The sequence below is a fragment of the Micromys minutus genome (assembly GCF_963924665.1).
Source record: "Micromys minutus genome assembly, chromosome: 2".
Lineage (NCBI taxonomy): Eukaryota > Metazoa > Chordata > Mammalia > Rodentia > Muridae > Micromys > Micromys minutus.
This window is the reverse complement of record NC_137971.1, coordinates 90,102,595-90,120,902: the sequence shown is the minus strand read 5'-3', so window position 1 is coordinate 90,120,902 and position 18,308 is coordinate 90,102,595. Positions and strand designations below refer to the sequence as shown.

The following is an 18,308-nucleotide window of genomic DNA, read 5'->3' as shown; positions in this document are numbered from 1 at the left end:
TATCCAATCTACTACCGAGTCACATCTTCCGCCCACTATAATGGGGATTTGAGATTCTCTTTAAGCTAAAGTTAGCAGAAGAGAGGGAGCAATGGAAGAGACTAGGAAACGAGTAAGAAAATGTCTTGGTTGGCCTAAAGGGGAGGCATGGACCCCATCCTTTGGTGGGGGGAAGGAACTCAGGAAGGGTAGCTTTAGCAGAGCAAGGGTGCCTAACATCTCAGGCAAGCTCCACCAGAGCAAAGAGATGATGGCTGGGATTAGTCACCAAGGGAGGGAAGCATGGTGATTAGTAGAAAGAGACAGCAGACTGAAGGCGGTAGTGCTTGGAGATGGTGAATCTGCAGAGGAAAGATACCCACAGTGCACACTGTCCTGTGGCCCAGACTCTTCTCTTGCTCTTTCCCATGCCTTCTGTTCCTAACTAAAATGTAACAAACATTACGTGTCGGGGATGATCTTAAGTGCTTTACAAATAATAACTGGTTTCTCTGTGACCTACTTCTCCCGAAGGCCCTCCCAGTAGAGAGTGGTTTTTGTTTCATGCTCCACATTCCTTAGGGCCAGAAGGTGGGGCAGACTCCTCCTTGTTCCCAACCAGAACATTCTATGTGTCTGCAGTGCCTTTAAAGCAGCTCCCTTCTGCCTATGCCCACCCCCACCCTTCCTGCTGTCTCTGCTGACCTAAGAGTTGTTTCTTCACTTACTGAGGTACTTTTCCTGACTGTTCTTTCCCCTCATTCCCTCACATTCTGCACTGTTCTCAGTGTCTCTGGTGGCAGCAGATCACCCATCTCCATCACCTTACTCCATCCTTACTTTTCCTTCGCTTCACCCCACCACCCACATCTCGCCAGCGACTACCTCTTGACTCTGAAACCTGTCCCTAACAGCGCTCACCCCACTATTCTACCTCTATTCCTTCCATGCACCTTGGAGCTGCTAGATAACTTCTATTGGTCAACATCCCTGGACTGCCAGTTTCCATCTGGTCTTGTTTCTTCTCTTCCTCCTTTAAAACTCACTCTCTACACAACTAGTGAGATTCAAAAAAAACCCCAGTCCATGATAACATGATGCCACACACCTGTGGTCACAGCACTTGGGAAGCTGAGGCAAGAGGGTCACCTGTTAATCGCCAGCCTGGGCTACATGGCTGATTCTGATTCCACCACCTTCTAGCTCCTGCCTCACCAGCACACACTGCCTTCTCTTGTCTGCTTTTCTCTTTTTATGGTTCACTTCTTTTCCTTGTTATTATTTTGTATTTTTTCCCTTTGAGACACAGTCTCAACACATAGCTTCTCTGGCCTCCAGACTGACAAAAATTAAAGGTGCATTCCATCCCACCCAGATGTGCTCACTTCCGGAGGCAAACGTTTTCTATCACCAGCATCCTTCTCTCCTCTCATGTCCCTGTTATATGTTGGGTAGCCTTGGCTATATTCCTTGGTAATTGAATGACTCAATCTTAGTTTTCTCCTAAAATGAGAATGATGTATCTTTTGGAGCTGGAAAGATGTCTCAGCTGGTAAGAGGACTTGCTATGCAAACATGAAGGCTTGAGTTTGAATCTCCAGCACCCACATAAAAAGCACATGTGTACACCCCTAGCATTGGGGATGTGGGGGGATCCCCGGAACCCACTGGCCAACCAACCTAACCAAACAATGAGCTTCAGCAAAAGACCCTATTTTAAGGCAATAAGGCAGAGAGTAATAAAGGTAGACACCTGACATCTTCCTCTGATCTTTACATGATGTATGTGAACTCACACACCTACAAAATGCACCCATGGGCTGGAGAGATGGCTTAGCAGTTAAGAACACTGACTGTTCTTCCAGAGGTCCTGAGTTCAATTCCCAGCAGCCACATGGAAGCTCACAACCATCTGTAATGAAATCTGATGCCCTCTTCTGGTGTGTCTGAAGACAGTGACGGTGTACTCACACACAAAAAATAAATAAATTTTAAAAGAAAAAAAGAAAATGCACCCACTCATATACCATACACAGCCAAAAGGGGGAAAAAAGACACTTCTTAAGTAAAATAATACATGTAAACCAAGTAGAAAATCCGTGTGCAACAGTAAGTAGTCCCTGATTTTCCCCAAAGTGCTCAGTGATCTAGGCATATGAGTGCAGAGATATCCAGTTACAGCTGTGGCTGCACCGAGTCTGTGACACGCAGCTGTGGCTTCACTGAATCTGTGACACGCAGCTGTGGCTGCACCGAGTCTGTGACACGCAGCTGTGGCTGCACTGAGTCTGTGACACGCAGCTGTGGCTGCACTGAATCTGTGACACGCAGCTGTGGCTGCACTGAGTCTGTGACACGCAGCTGTGGCTGCACTGAGTCTGTGACACGCAGCTGTGGCTGCACCGAGTCTGTGACACACAGCTGTGGCTTCACTGAGTCTGTGACACGCAGCTGTGGCTGCACTGAGTCTGTGACACGCAGCTGTGGCTGCACTGAGTCTGTGACACGCAGCTGTGGCTGCACCGAGTCTGTGACATAAACATAGGTTTAGCAAAGGACAAAGGTGTGAGGGAAGTGGGCCTGGGATAGTTAGACAATCAGCTGTAGGGCTGAGGATGGATAGAAAAGAAAGGGAAGCCAGGGGAGGCGGTTTGTGGGAAGAAGCCTAGGCTTCAGAGCGAGAGGTGTCATAGCAATAGCACGGTAGAAGGAGCTAGAAGAGGAAGAGCTGAAGTTCACAGCCATGGAAGTACTACTTTCCAGAGCCAGACAAAGTTGACTGATGGAAGAATCTGAATGAACAAGAAGGCCAAGATCTCTGCCCACTGGTAAACAGGAAGAAGACAGTAAAGCTGGAATCTCAAAGGGCAGGGCTGTCAGGGTAGCAGGAGATAGATGGAAAGTTTGCAAAGACTCTGGTGAGAAGACCTGGGGACTATGACCTATAAGACACAGCCATGAGATTGGAGGCCAGAGAGAAAATGCTGCCGGGACACAGTGTGAGCATGCAGAAAACTACGTAGTGGTCTGAGTGGTTCTCAGGTAAGATGACTTTCCTAATGGGTTTATGGAACCCACCTCCCAGATCTCTGCCAATCACTCACTATGCCCCAGCTTCACAAGGTTTCTCACGAGCCCCTTACCGAACACATTCCCCATGCCACATGGCCTTGCTGAGTTTTCCATTCTGCCTAGCCTGCTCTTAAATTCCATTTACCTAAAGATGCGACAAACTTTAACGGGTCACTAAGCTCACACAGTTGAATAGTGTATCTGCAGGAATTACTGTGAGTGTAATCCATGGGTCTACAATGCAGCTCTATAAATATCTCATTGCTACCTCCCTCATTTTACTACAAACCCTTATATCATAAAGGTCACATATGGAGCTGGAGAGATGGCTCAGCAGGTAAGAGCACTGACTGCCTTTCCAGAGGTCCTGAGTTCAATTCCCAGCAACCATATGGTGGCTCACAACTATCTGTAATGGGATCTGACACCCTCTTCTGGTGTGTCTGAAGACAGTTATAGTGTACTCATATATCTAAAATAAATAATCTAAAAAAAAAAAACAAATAAAGGTCATATCTGTAGGGCTGGATATGGTGGCACGGCACATGCCTTCAATTCCACCACTTGGGAGGCAGAGAAGAAAAGATCTCTGTCCATTCAAGGTCAACCTGCTCTACATAGTGAATTCCAGGCTATACAGTGAGATCTCAATAAGTCTGTAAAATGAAATCTTATTTTTAAATTTATTGTTCCTTGGTGCATACTCAACTGCTTCAATAGGACACATAGCAGTTACTCAGTAAAGAAATATTAGGAGAATGAAGGCAGGATGCATGGAAGCCTAGAGGCTGAGCCTCAAAACAGGCAGGGAAGAACAAGCCTAACTTCAAATATCCATCCCTCCGTCAGTCACAAACTACGCTGGCCCCAGTGCTGCCTGGGAGTCTCAATGCTAATGTCTCCCCTGGCTGCCTTGAGATCAGGGAAGGAACTGACAAAGCCTGATTCCAGGCAACTCTCCAGTCCAGTGTTCAGAGGTCCTGATTCTTTCATAGCTTATTGCAACCAAATCCTTATCTCCTGCAGGATGGGGTTCATTTGCCCCTCTCTCCCATGCATGCACATTCCCTTGCTTATATGGGTTTTCCTTGGAGGGTCAGGAGAGGGTCTGCAGGGTCCTCGTCCCTCTCCAGTAGCTCTCCTCACCTTTCACAGAAGGTATGTAGACAGGGCAGAACTTTGGGGCACCGGTACCGATCCAGGCAGATACTGCATACCAGAAACTGCTTGTCCATTGGCTGCACCTCCGGGCCAGGGCTGTCCTCCCTCTTTGCCATGGTGACACAGATGGTTCCTGCCACTCACACCAGCCTGTGTACAGAGAGACAGTCAGCAGCAGGGAGGCCAGCAGTCTTTCTCCCTCTCCCCACCAGATCTCCTGCAGAGAAATGTGCCCCTTTCGTCCCTGCAGGGACAGGACAAGCTGGTGGCGAACGTGCGTGGGCTGAGTGATTCCTGAGCGTACATTGGCACTATTTACAGCACAGATTTGGGGATATACTGGATTTTTGGCATTCTGGTGACCCCAGATTATTCATATCCACAAGCCTCAGTGCCCAACTTTTAGTAATGCAAATACTAATTCCCATCTCACACGCTTGTCTTAAGAGCCCAAGAGAGGTGCACGTCAAGTGTACAGTACAGGAATGACTTTGCACCAACACCCCAACTCCTGTTCTACTCGGTGTGCCTCATTCAGGTAGTCCATCCCCCTACCACTTAGCACAACAGCCTGGGGGGTGCTCTTTTCTCCACACCACCACACTGGCCAGTATTAAAGTTGAGGATGACTCCCAAGCACTCCTCTCTCCCAAATCCCAAACTGTTGCTCCTGTCTCGAGCTCTCTACTAGGATCCAATAACTGGTGTTCAGCTCCTAAGCCTGTGCCTTCCCACCCCCACCCCTTCTAACCCCAGGGAATTTTCTGAACACAGATTTGACCCTACCATTATTCCTCTTAACTTCCTAACATGGTTCTCCACTCTCCGGAGGAGAAAATCCTTAAACTGGCCCTAGAGACTGAGTAGCAACACTGTTGTTCCCAATTCTCACTCAACCTCTGGTCTCACACTGTATGATCTGTTGTAATGGTTTCACTTCCTAGAAAACTCCAAGTTCTCTTTGTTTCTGTTGTTATTATACATTCTGGTCCCCTCTGCCTTTGACATCCCCTTGCCTAACTTTCATGTAAACGTCACTTCCTTTAGGAAGGCCAGACTTCCCAAAGTCTGCATTTGGTGCTACCACTGTTCCTTGTATTTCTTCCATCCTATACCTCACCCTATACTATAATTTTGTTATTTCTCTACTCCCTTCCTATGCAGTGTTCCTGAAAGCAAGCATAATATTTTACTTCTCCATTTCTGGAGTACTTAGCAAGGACTGTGTTACAAAGAATGATCTATCTTTACCAAACTGGATAACTAATTCAAAATATTTATTCAGTAAGTGCCTGCTGAACATAGACACTGGAAACGCCCGAGCAAAGGTGACAAGTGACACTGGGCAGCTGGGTGCGGTGGTGCACACCTTTAATCCCAACACATGGCAGGCAGAGGCAGGTGAGTAGGTCTCCGTGAGCTTGAGGCCATAGTGCTTTCCAGGATAGCCAAAGCTATATAGAGACCAGTTCTCAAAAACAACAATGAGAAGAAAGTATTATAAGCCATAGGTGGCAATGAGTACTATGAAGAAAAATGATGTCAGGAGAAATTAAATTCTTTACTAAGTGATGACAAAGGACTGGGCAAGCCGAGGATGTAAGTATGGGTATTAGTAGGAACGATGGGGAGATGGGGCAGGGCTGAAGCAAAAGCACATGGTATGAGCTCATACATAAATGGACCAGGTACTTACAGCAAAGTGAATGCCAGCAAGTGCTGAGTGACTGGATGACTTGCAGGCATGGTAAGAATATTACTTTATCGTAAGACAGGCAAAGGGGTGAGACAATTTACAAAGGAAGGAAAACAAATCAGAACACTCTTCTGGTGTGACAATTATGGTGCAACAGAGTGAGGGAGGATATCGGGAGAATACCCTAATCCTTCAGGTGACACCATGTTACAGAGCCAGAGACAGAAAGGTAGACTAATGCAAGTAAAGTCTGAGAGGTTGGATCAGGACAGTGTCATGGACTAGCTGTCAGAGGGAAAAGGGGACACTGATAACAACTCCCTGGTTTCTCAACTGCACAAATAGAGGGCCATGGCTAGATAGAAAGAGCTAAGGTGGGGGGGGAGGCTGTCTGAGGGAATGCTGTTCCAGCTGAGGTAAGTTTGTTGAACTACCAACTTGATGTCTAGGTAGAGCTGTTATGTGGGAAACAGAATACAGGTGCTTGAGAAAAGCCCGAGCTTGTTTTTGATTTGGAATCACTGGCATATTAATGGCCCTTAAAGCAAGAAGAATGGATGAGAGGGCATCTTGGAACGGAAAGTGGAGAGTGATGGTGGGTGGGGTGACATAGGTTAAAGACTAGATGTGTTCACTATGACTGGCTGCGGCAGAGGTCACAGTGATGAGCAGTGAAATGAACTAAATAGGTGTAGACAATCCATGACAGGAAGTTATCCATGAAGAGGCTGCAAAACAGGCAGTGACCAGGACCCGATCACCACTGCTGTGCCCAGCTTCAAGCACCATGGGCTTCTTAAAGACAGTGAATAAATGGCCCATAGGCCTCTTCAGGTTTGGGAAGGTAGGGGAGGAAACCGAAAGTTCGTTGTCTGTGTGTTTGTACTGGTAGGTGTTGGGAAGGTAAGGAAGGACTCATTTGAGAAAATTCTCTCCTGATATAGGGACTGGCATTTGGGGGCACTTAATACCAGGAGATCATTAGAGGGAAGGAGGGCAGTTTGGGGGCTGGCAGGGCAGGAAGGCTGGAGGAAAGCTGAAGCCTCAGTCTGTAAATAGGAAGGCTGGGAGGTAGAGTACCAGTAGCGGGGCTGAGCCTGGCAGGGGCAGCTGGACATTAGGCTCCGCCCCTCTTTAAACCCAGGGGATCTCCCAGCCTGACACACAGAAGTGGGAATTGGGCTCTGTCCAAGGACCAACAGCTCCTCCCTCCCTTCCCCTTCCTGCTTCAGCTTCCCTCTCTGATACACGGGGCATCACATCTGCTGTGCTCCAGCCTGAATCTAGGATCCGAAAGATTGGTTCCCTAGGCTCTTCCCTCTCCTGGGTTACCTCTCTGTTCAAGAGATGACGCTTCCAACAAGCCAGGACTCAACTGGGCTGTTTATCACGGATACTATTTGGAGGATTCTGGACACAACTAGGATGCAACCTCCTTCCTTGGGCATCTTTGTCCTTTATCCCACCTCTTTTATCAGTTCTAAAGGCACTTCAGTCCTCATCCAGCATGCAGTGGACACCTCTGCTGGGACACAAAGATAAATGAACACAGCTGAGCCTTCATGGATCCCACAATCGAATAAACAGACTTCTGCAATGCAGTGTGGTGAAAAGCATAAAGAAACAGATTGTTCTAGGAGCACAAAGAAAGTCCCTGACCTGGACCTGGGGCAGAGATGGGCCCTGAGGAATGGAGACTGAGGATGGGTAAGTTACAGAGCCCACGCTGCCTTCTGCCTCTGGAAGCTGCATCACTCACTGTGGTGGGAGAGGGCTAGAAAATGAGATGAAGAGCTAAGCAGGGGCCACACCACACAAGGCTTTGTTGCCCTTATTAAGGACTTTAGACGTTACTCCCTTCCCTGCTAGGGGATTAAGGCTTTATCCAAAGTGCAAAGGAAAAGTTTGGTGATGGTTGGCGGGTGGGGGTTAAGACCAGAATGACAAAAGTCGATTTTGGATTGCTGTGTGGAACATACAGAGGTCAAGAGTGGAAGTTTAAAGAAACCGGCCTGAGGAGAGAGTGGTTGCTAAGGGGGTTGAAATCATTTTCATGGGCAGAAACCAATAGAACCTGGTAACTGCTTGGTTTTACATGAAGAGACAGGGTAGAAGAGGGGATTAGAAACGCTCAGAAACTGGAAGAGTTTAGATGACAAGGTGTAAGTCTGTTATGTAGCACAGTGACTCCACGGTGCCCATGAGACAGCTGAAGTGGGACAGTCCAGCTGTTGGTTAGAAAGGCAACCTCAAGTGTGGGAAAGAGAAGGCATGGATTTTTTTTGTCTTTGGCATAGGAATATTTCTGAAGCCACATGGAGGTGGATGAGACCAGGGTAGAGTGAGAAAGGAGAGCCTGCAACTCAGCCCCCAGGAATGCCAACCTTTAAAACAGAGGCTCAGAATGCAAAGTCTGCAGAGAAGATTGAGAAGGGCACCGGAGACAGGAATGGCAGAGAGGATGCACGCTATGGAGACCAAGGGAGAGGAGAGCCTTACCATCAAGGCAGTGCTTGTCACTGTGGAGTATAAGAGACCAGGGAATTAAAGACCACAAAGAAGCTGCTCTAGCCTCAAGGAGTGTGGTTTCAGGGAGCTGGAGAAGAACTCAGAGCGTAAAGTTGATTCTGAACAAATGATGACATCGAGTGCTGAATGAGATGCTGGACGTCTGGGGGGAAACACGTTCCAACGCTTCTCAGTTTTTCCACCCTCCCCCTCCATGCTCTCCTCCAGTCACACAACACTCCCACCATGCAGGACTCGCACAGCTGTGATCTGGAGGTGACCACAGGCACTGTTGAGGTGTGTATGGGTGTAGGGAGTCAGCTAGGCTCACCGGCTGAAAAGGTACACGCCTACTCACCAGCCTCCAGGTATATCTGATCATTTGAGGCTCAGAAATAACAAATGTCTGTTGGTTGTAGCCTTCGGGCTTTCTCCAAAAGAAAAGAGAGACAACAATGGATGGGGGAAAGCCCTAGGACCTAAGCAACCCTTCCCTTTCCAGGGACGGGAAATGATGACACATTACTAATCTCCCCCCAACGCCTAACAGAGTAGGTACAAGAAATGTCCCTGGACAACACTCTACAGCAACTGTTCCTTCTCCTAGGAACCAGACACACAAAGCTGGATCAAGTGGCTCTTTACTTTTTTACCCACGGGAAACTCACGTGCACATACATAATGACAAAGCTATAAGGACTGTGGGACTGACAAGTTCAAAATGCTAGGGCACGGCATTTCTAGCTTGGTGGAGAATGAAGAAAAAAAAAACAACGAGGCAATGTTTGAACTGGATCTTGAGGGGAAAACATGGGTTTGAGATAGGAACCTTGGGAAAACTGCATAAAAGAACAGAAATATGAAACATTTACAAACGGGCCGAAGTGTAAGAGTAAGACCCCAAAGGGAAGCATCTGAATTCCATGGTTTCATGATCTAAGTACCTCATCCATGGTCCCTCACTGCCCGTTTCTTACACGTATAGTTCATGGGGTTTTGCTTTAGAGACTCTTCTCTGTTTCCATACTCTGCCTGGGTAATCTCATTTTCTGCCATAGCCCTAATTCTCATCTCATTCTAAAAACCCCAAAACCTTGTGCTGAAAGACTCCCTTGAATTCAAGACCTGTACGTCTGATTGCATTTCTGCACATCTTGGCCTGGATGATGAACAGGAATAGTCCCAAACTGAACTCCCTTCCTCCTGACCTGCTCTCCCGCTGTGCATCTCCCGTCTATAAAAGACTCAACCATCCCCCAAGCCTCAGCAGCCACATATTTACACACACATATTAACAATAATAACCAAAGAAAAAGAGGCTTTCGACTTAAAGATGAGCATGGGACGGGTTAGGAGGAGCACACCTGGGAGATGGAGGGAGGAGAGGGAGGAGGCAAAGTGATGTAATCTATTTTAATTAAAACCAATTTTTTTTAAGCCATAAAATTTAGGATCTAGTCCTGCCACTAACTCTACCACACAAGATAATATCTAAGCAACTTTGTACCTTATACCCTTGTTTATATAATGGGAGAAAGAGGGTCTTCTTGTTTTCAAAAACACCAAGGCTCCTTTGGACTGCAATGTGCCCATGCCCAGACCCCAACGCAAACTACACTGATGATTTGACTGCTGATTTCCATCACACGGTCAAGCCTGCTAGACAGTGCTCACAGGCTGCCCTCCTCCTTGCTTTCCAAAGTCAATGTGTTCTGAGCTTGTCACTTGCAGCAAGCGCCTATCTTCTGAACATAGGTGATCTATCCCACCTATGGTTCTTTCTTTCTCAAGTTCTATTAGCAGAAATGCCACTGTCCCCTAAGCAGCTGAGTTGGTAACTACCATATAGAAAGTACTCGATACATGCTGGTGGCAGAGGAGTTATGTTTAAACTCTGCAGGTCCCTCTCAGCAAAGAGAAGCAAAATCACAAGCAGAAACAAGACAAAGGAACAAAATTCCAAGGAGAGAGACCTCTCTAACACAAGGTATTATTCCCACAGCATAAGTAGTAAGTACTCCATCACTGGAGGCAGCCACACTGAGGGAGGCAGGGCACCTGTCAGGCCTGCAGCTCACATTCTCGGCAGCAAACCAGACCCCTGCCTAGGAGATAGGCACAGGTGCTGCACAATGTGGCTGGAGACCTGGATAACCACTGCACCCGCCCTGAAATCTCAGATCTTCCCTCTGGGGCAAGTCCTGGGTTCTTGCGGTCCACACTGGACTCCCACACCAGGAACATGCACAGGAGGGTCTGCTTTTCTTTCTTTTTTTCCTTCCTTTTCTTTTTAGTCAGAATGACCTCCCTGGGGTGCAGCCTGCCCTTCCAACCTGCAACCATCTGTCCCTGCAGATTTGTGGCCCAGGTTCTGAAACCAAGTCCAGGAGGAAGGAGGTGGGAACCAGGGAGGGGACAGGAGTCCTCCAGTCAGGGCCCAGGCTGAGGGAGAACTAGAGGGGTCCTTTCCTATAAGAAACAGCCTCTGCAGGAAGCTTCCTGTCCAGCAAGCAGTGCCCGCAGCGGAGGAAGGATGTCCTCCATCCTGGCTGGTGGGCTTCTTGGTACCTAAGGAGGACGGAGAAGGGAGCAGGGGTGGAGACGTCTGCACCCGGGAGAAAGGAACCCTTTGGAAAAGCGGGGCCACAGAATTCCAGAGTGCCAATCAGCAACCCCACCCACCCACCATCGGCCGCAGCTTTGGGTACCCTCCGCCAACACACAGGCTCCCCAAAACCCGCGCTCCTAAAATGAACCATCACCCATCCACCCGCGCCTCCCCCCACCACACCGCCCGCAAACATGGACCTCACGTGAGCAGCCACAGCCCAAAGAATCCCCCGCTGCTTCTCACAGACACGGACACGCCTCACGTGGACAGAGACAGGAACAGCTTTTGAAAAGCATCTGCGCCCCCACCCAAAGACGCTCGGACCCACACACAGTCGCTAGCACCAGGACCCGCACCCCGATACACAAGAGGACCAGACGCACCCTTGGGGCTCGCGCAGCGCACTCACGGCGTGGGAGCAGGATGGGAGGGCAAGGCCCGGACTGCAGCCACTCGGAGCGGCCCGCAGTGCTGCCTCCGCTGCCAGCGCCCGTCCGCCTGGCCCTGCCCGCAGCGCCGCCCCACGTCCCGCGCCTCCGTCGGTCCCCGCGCCAGCGCCGCCGCCGCCGGACCCGTCGTACAGGCCGGAGGGAGGGGCCGGGGCGGGGCTGCGGACCGGTCGGGGGAGGGGGCGACTCCGAAGCCGAAGGCCCGCCTCAACCACGCCCCCACCTCTCAGACCACGCCCACCAGCCCCTCCCCCCCGCCCGCCCCTGCAGCTTTTGGCTCTCCCTCTGCGGTGCTGTTGGGAGTTGGCAAGCAGATCCCGGATCCTAGATCCGGGATCCTCTCCTGCTGCCTCTGGCTCATGAGGTCTAAGAACGAGGGCGATAGTTAGCTAGGCTCTGATAGTGGCACTTGGTGCCTTCAAGTAAAAGCAGCTAGAACCACCTTCAGTACTCCGAGAGCCCGTTTAGGCTGCTTCTGGTTGTTCCTTCCTTGGCTTTCCCGAAGGCTTCTGTGAAATCTGCTAGTTCGGTTTCCACTGAGCAGGGAGGGGGACCACCTGTACCTCGGTTCAGAACTCTAGGAGAAGGGGTTTGCAGGCTAACTGGGAGACTTTGGTTTTAGGTGCCTCAGGAGCCGCCTCGTGAGGAAATTTGGTTTAGACCATCCAGCGCGATTCCTTCCTTACACCAAAGACCCAGAGCAATTCTCAGAATCATCGCATTATGGAAAAACAGCCTTGGTAGAATACAATAAAAATTGTACATTAACAGGGACTGAGTGTTTATTACGTGCCAGACAGAGCTAATCACTTTACATACATTATCTCATTTAATACGCATAACCGTAATAGGTAGCTGCTTTTATTAGCAGCTTTACAACGGAAGGAGCGGAGCGTATGTTCCCCAGGCATTAATCCTAATCAGCTAGAAAATGGTGGAACCATGTTTGGGCTCTGCTTTCAGATTCTGTCTCTAACCATTTGCAGACTCAGTACCTCTACAATGAAAAATCCCCAGTGGCTCATAATGAAGGGGGCTGGTATGAAGACCAGCACCTCTAATAATCAAGGCAGACAGCTGACTAGTGAAGGCGAACCAAAGCCCAGGAAGCCTGGCTGGGGATTGCAGTTACCAACGAATGAAGAGTCAAGTCAGACCGGTATGCACCCTATGCCATGAGACCCTGCTGACTGGGTTGGTCCTCTTTCTCCCCACTCCAGAGGTGAGAGAATGCTGAAGAAGCCTGCAATTGTCCTTGGACCTGTAGTTGATGGCACTCGAGCCCTGACTGGAGTGCTGCTGGGAGTTTTCTTGTGACTTCTTATATGAAGTTCAGGTTTGATTTCCACAAGAGCAGTGCGGGTTACAGCAGGCACGGAGAAACTGCCTTTATCTCTGCACTAGCTACTCCCTGGATGTGAAGCTCAGGTGGGGGCCACTAGGCTGCCCAACAGCCCAGGAATTATGTTCTCAAACTATGCTTCTCCCTCCCATGCTGCCAAACCTCTAAGAGGTTTCTTAGTTCCATTTCTCCAAAGATCAAAAGTCCTGTCTCTTGTCACACCCACCTAATTTTTTTATTCCGGACTGAATTTTTATTCAGACTTTATGAACATTGGCCTTTCTTCCAGAGCAGCTAACTACTTACTTTTCAGATGTCAGCTTTTAAACTGGCATTGCCATCTCTACCCCAGTATAAGCTAGATGCCCCTTATCTGGTGCTCCCACTGCATCCCGTATCCTAGCATTTCTCATTGTATTGTAGTTGCTTGGTTACTTGTCTCTATCCCCCACTAGGCCTTAAGCACTGTGAGCAGGGACCGTGTTTTATTCACTGATGTTCCCCCAGGGCCTAACGCAGTGCCTGGCAAATAAAAGCACTCAGTAAACACCGGCTGTATGATTGAATGCATGATGGTTAGCCAGCCCAACCCCCTCTGGACCCTATGCTCATCACACACATAGACTGCCTTGGTGCTAACAGGAAGAGAAAATAAAGCTTTGGCTCTGAGACTGAAGGGGATCAGGCCTTCGGCAGCTTCTCAATCTTAGCTGCAGCTCTTCTGAATTCATAGGAATTGAATGCAAGATTATTGGGCATTTCTTACCAATCCACCCTCCTCTAGTCCCCACAAATTGACCTCACTGGGCCTGCTTTTATGAAAGGTTTATTCCTAGTGCTAGAACCCAGTCTTCTGGGGCTCTAAGCACAGTTCAACTGGGCAGGTGGATGAGGGGAGGGCCCATTCAGATGCTGGGCCACAAGTGGGACTCCCCAGTATCCCCACCCCTTTGGTCCCAGTTCCCTTCTCTGCAATGGACACACATTGAGGAGGGACAAAGGGAACTGGAGGCAACACTATTGGCCCAGGGGAGCCCAAGAAGAGCTGCCATTGGCTGACAGAGCCTTTTGAGGTCCTGTCTTTGGTCAGGGGCACATCCCAAGAGCTGGGGATAGGCCTGAGGAGTGGTGCCATTGGCCAGGGAGTGTTTTGTCATAGCCTTTGGCTGTGGAGTGAAAGAAAAAGATCTGGGAATGAAGCCCAGTGGCTGGGAAGATAAAGGACAGGGCAGCAGCTTCTGGGCCTTTAGGCCCTCTTCAGACCACAGCAGTATGGGCAAAACTGGTGTCAGACCCCAGCCAGGAAAGGGGAGCCCAAGCCAGCAAGTAAGTGGCAAAGGACATCCCATGTCCAATCTCCTCCACCCTGGGGCTGCCCCGCCCAGTGTCCTTCTTGATAGCCAAGTTGGGCTGCTCACTGCTCACTGCTCCTCTAACCAGGAAGGCTTCTCAGCTCCTGGAGGCCGCAGCTTGATGTTGAAGTGCTGTAGAGTCTGCTCCAGTTGTTTCTGGTTCCCAGCAAAGTAGGCAGACACGGCATTGTGGAAGAGCAGCAGCTGTTTGTGCATCACCTTGATCTGGGGGCCCAGCAGGGTCAGCTAAGGCTGGACTCAGGCACCCTTCGGGAGGGACTACAAGCCTAAGCCCAGACATGGCCCAGAGCGTATGGGTTCTGTTCACAGTGCTTTGGGGTGGGACCTTTCCAAATAGTCAAAAGAGAAGGGGCAATATGAAGAAAGAAACCTGACTTGATCTGCCGGGTCTAGGGTTCTGGAACCCCCAGCCCAAGGGGCAATGTTTTCTCAGTTATGCTACTGGGACTAGTAGTCATATCCTCAACAGAAAAGGCCAATGAGCACTAAAAAGTGCTCAGGTATCAAGGGGCAATGGGAACAACCCACTCCCTAACCAGGGGCATCTCCCCCACCGAGCAATTAGGAGGGTCTGAAAGGAAGGGTACTGTGACTTAGGACCAAGGGAGTAGGGCAGCACCTTGTTTTCTTCCAGGAACTTCAGCTTGATGGCCACATCTCCCCGCAGCTTCTCATATTTGTCCCGATGGGTCTGGAAAGTGGCCTGGGCACTCTCAAGTCGACCACGAGTCCCTGCATCCCGGGGCCCTAGGCTCAGCTCTTCTAAGTCTGTCCGGTAGGCATCATATTCCAGCCTGGGAAGGGGGTGATAAAGGCTGGTCGCCATCTCTTCATCCACACACAATTCCTTTCCTTTCTATATGCCCCTAATGTTTGCATTTTGACCCATGCCAGCCAATTTCCCAAACCTTGAGCCCACACCTGGCAGCCTCATACTGTTTGACAGTCATGAGTGTGTCTTCCATGGTCTTGGTGACCAGTGTGTTGATGCTAGAGACAAAGAAGTTCACAGCCCCTAGCAGCGTCTCCCCATTCTTGCACAGCAGCTTTTGTGTCTCTGCATTATAGCCAAATTCCTCCTAAGGGCAGAAGGGAGGCACAGGCATTGAGTAACACTCCTTACCTGACTGAAGCTGTAGAGCCCTTCATTTCCCTCCATCCCAAAGAAGAAACAGCCATCAAAACTACAACACCCAGACTGCCTCTAGCAAGGCTCTCTTAGACACAAAGTTAGTAGGGTCTCCTTGGCGATGCCTGAGGTAAGAGTGTGGGGTAGGAGATCTTAGGTGAGTTCACAAGACAGGAACAGGGAAAGCTAGTGCAGCAGGCAGGGAGGGAGTCTGGTTAGGCCAAGCACCAAAGGCATTCTTGATGATATGGAGACAGGTTACTTGTGAGGTACTGGTGAGCCCTCTCCCACAACCCCTCCAACTTCTGGACCTCTGTACAAACCCCTTAGGCTGCCTCCATAGGTGAGTGATGCTGGGGGCAGGACTGGGCTCACCCCAGAGGGGTTCTCCCTGGGGGCTGCAGGAGGGAGGGAGGGAGGGAGGCTGAGGAATGCCTGCCTGGAAGGACCAGGGCCCAGTACCCCCACCCTCTTTGTTTTGGCAGAGGCACCTGAAGCTCTGGGGACTTCTGGCTGAGGTCAGCAAAGGCATCACCTAGTGCATGCTGGGTCTGCAACAGGCTGTAGAGGTGGGCTGTCAGTGCCCGGCCCAGCTGCAGGACACTTTCATACTTGCGCTTCGTCTCTCGCAGCAACTCAATCTGCAGCTCTAGCTCCAGATCCACAGTCCGGGAGCCTCGGCCAAATCTCTCTGATAACAGCTGCTTTGTGCACTGATTGGAATGGGGGGGGGGGAGGTCAGAAATCTAAACTCCATCCCAACAAGGAACTACTCCAGTACCCCCATTCTCTTAGTCATAGCAAAGACTGTATATTAAGACCCAGGGAAAGGGAAAAGGTCCCCATGGAGAGTTTCTGAGAAGAGGCACTTGAATCTTACCTTATATGTGTTGATGCCCCATTTCTTGACAATGTCAAACTTTTCTCCAGCGATGCCCCGGGCCACCTCATCACCAGGGCCAGAAGGTGAGGTGCTATGAGATGGGTGACGGCCAGACCCTAAAGGACCAAGTTCTCTGACACTAATTTCTCTTAGATATAACCAGACACTTCTGTGGCCCACTTCCCTCCTAGCACTTGACATGACCTTTCTGAAGAAGGAAAATCTAGACAGACAGCTGCATTCTTCTGGACAACCAAACCAACTCAATGTGCACAGCTGGCATTCTTGGGGTAGGGCAGGAGTGTTGGTGTATGTGTGAAGGATGAGAAGGAATAGAAGCAAACACGATACGAGTGATTGGTAGGATCCAAGACGGTGGGCACAGGAAACAAGGATGTTGGCTGATAACTTCTAGGTAGAAGTCTAGTTAGTATAAGAGTCTAAAATGAAACTCTTGAGAAGCCCCACAAAGCTCCAAATTGGCTTTAAGCTCCTGAGCGCTCATAACCTCAAGGTCTTAACTTGGCTCAGGTGGTGGCAGAAGGGAGGAAAAGACAAATGAGATTATCTTAGAGACAAGTGGCAAGTGGGAAGCACACGGGCAGCTCTGGGAGCTGGTCTGGGACTAGGCAGTCTATGAACTTCACACTGGCAGGTCTCAAGATCTCCAGTCCATGAGTCACTTTCCTGTATGTGTCCTATGTGCCTGCAAACTGTCTTAATGGACCACCCCACCCCAAGCCTATCTCTGCCATTCATACCTGTGGGGATGAGTCCATCACCAGAGCCCCCATAGCCACCAGACACAATGCTAGTTTCATTGAGGTTGGGTCCTGACACCATCACCTGCTGGAGGTCCTATAGGTCAGAGAAGAGGGGGCATCTCAGGAACACAGGGATGGATGAAACATTTTGGGGACGGAGACAGTGCACAGCTAAGTCTGTACAGAACCATAAAGAAGATTTGAAAAGTCTGAAGGAGTTTAGTTAATGGAAGGCTATCGGGATCGGGGCAAGTAAAAGGGTTGTAAGTCAGGACTGCATGAGACAAACAGAAGAATCAAACAGAAGCACCTGCTCCAGCCCATCGTCTTCAGGAAGCTGCCCAGCTTCTCCATTTCCATGGATGGGAATCTCCATTGTGGCTGCCTTCCCTAGAATCCCGTCCGTCATGGCTAGGGAAGGGACTGGAGTCAAGGTCTCCACCCCAGCACGCTGTAAAGCCCAACACAGACAATTCTGGAAACTGGCCAGCCCTCCAGAACAAGGAGGCCTTCCCTGTGTTCTCAGAGGTTTCAGGGGTTGTCTTAGGGATTGGGTGTCCCACCAGCCACCACTTCTTTCCTTGAGTATGTGTATTTCTTCTCCTCTGAGTACATTATTTCTACAGATGCATGCATACCAAAGCCCCGGGTGTCTTCTCATAACCCACAACCTCGCCTTTAGTAACCATTCGTGCATTCAGCCATTCAACAAACATTTAGTGAGTGTCTCCTATGTGTTAGATACCGAGGCAATGGAATTACAGCAGTGAGGACCAGAGGGAAGATCTATGCTCTCTGGAAACTTAACCCTGCACAGGCATGTTTACCAAAACTCTATCCTAGGCTCAGATGCTCACTTGCTGCTACTCGGGCATGCTCTGCGATCCTGGTCTTTCACATCCTTTGGTGTTTCTTCCCCTCTTCCTTCAGACGGTCTGGTCTCTTCCTTTCTCCATCTCATGCACCTGACTCCCTCAGGCCCTCCCCACCAGGCCTTAGTTGAAGCAGTTAGTGAATGTTCCTGGTGTCAGGTGAAAGCCTCACTTTCCCGGGGCACAGGCAATCCCTTCCAAAGTCAGCTGAAGCCTCCCAGATGTGAGAGGCTCCCCCCACCCCCATACACCTGGGCATCAGGTGTGTCCTCATCCTTGCCAAGGGCTCAGGGCATCTTGCCCTCAGTATATGTTCGTGCATTCAACTTCCCTTCATCCAAGTATGTCCTTCTCACCTGGGCCGGGCCGCTCTTCCCCTCAGGGCGCGAGGCCCGGACCGCGCGGGGACCTCGGGTTCCAGTTCCCGTCGCGATCCTAGCAGCAGGTCAGAGATTTGGCGGAAGTGACA

General features: G+C 49.9%; 2 protein-coding genes across 7 annotated transcripts in view; both read right to left on the bottom strand.

The window, feature by feature from the left end:
- TRIM3 (tripartite motif containing 3) overlaps positions 1–14,310 on the bottom strand; it is a 26,164-nt gene extending 11,854 nt beyond the window's left edge. For 2 of the 4 annotated variants that reach the window (XM_080912525.1, XM_080912528.1), the window contains exons 1-2: positions 11,411–11,580; positions 4,198–4,362 (exon numbers count right to left, since the gene is read on the bottom strand). In XM_080912525.1, the coding sequence (XP_080768651.1) occupies positions 4,198–4,328 (131 nt within the window). In that variant the 5' untranslated portion in view covers positions 4,329–4,362; positions 11,411–11,580. Of the gene's footprint in view, positions 1–4,197; positions 4,363–11,410; positions 11,581–14,236 lie in introns of those variants that run through there. The other 2 variants (XM_080912527.1, XM_080912526.1) reach the window with 2 other exon arrangements.
- Positions 4,286–18,308, bottom strand: ARFIP2 (ARF interacting protein 2). 3 transcript variants are annotated; one of them, XM_080912530.1, is made up of 9 exons: positions 18,196–18,308; positions 17,278–17,418; positions 16,965–17,061; positions 16,201–16,319; positions 15,812–16,033; positions 15,113–15,270; positions 14,811–14,985; positions 14,237–14,395; positions 4,286–4,362 (listed from the first exon to the last, which is right to left on the bottom strand). In XM_080912530.1, the coding sequence occupies exons 2-8, from the start codon at positions 17,374–17,376 to the stop codon at positions 14,240–14,242; spliced, it is 1,026 nt and encodes a 341-aa protein (XP_080768656.1). In that variant the 5' UTR covers positions 17,377–17,418; positions 18,196–18,308; the 3' UTR covers positions 4,286–4,362; positions 14,237–14,239. The 3 variants fall into 3 exon arrangements, with proteins under 3 accessions (XP_080768656.1, XP_080768655.1, XP_080768657.1); XM_080912529.1 differs by lacking the exon at positions 4,286–4,362 and having other exon boundaries at positions 12,349–14,395; XM_080912531.1 differs by lacking the exon at positions 4,286–4,362 and having other exon boundaries at positions 12,349–14,395; positions 17,278–17,378; positions 18,196–18,253.

What these genes read in the sequence shown, in the direction of transcription:
- ARFIP2 (XM_080912530.1), bottom strand. Translation starts at nt 17,376, where the DNA reads ATGACGGACGGGATTCTAGGGAAGGCAGCCACAATGGAGATTCCCATC. An exon ending in AAGACGATGGGCTGGAGCAG is followed by an intron (nt 17,062 to 17,277) that starts GTGCTTCTGTTT and finishes TCTGACCTATAG; the next exon opens with GACCTCCAGCAGGTGATGGT. An exon ending in TGATGGACTCATCCCCACAG is followed by an intron (nt 16,320 to 16,964) that starts GTATGAATGGCA and finishes TTGGTCCTTTAG; the next exon opens with GGTCTGGCCGTCACCCATCT.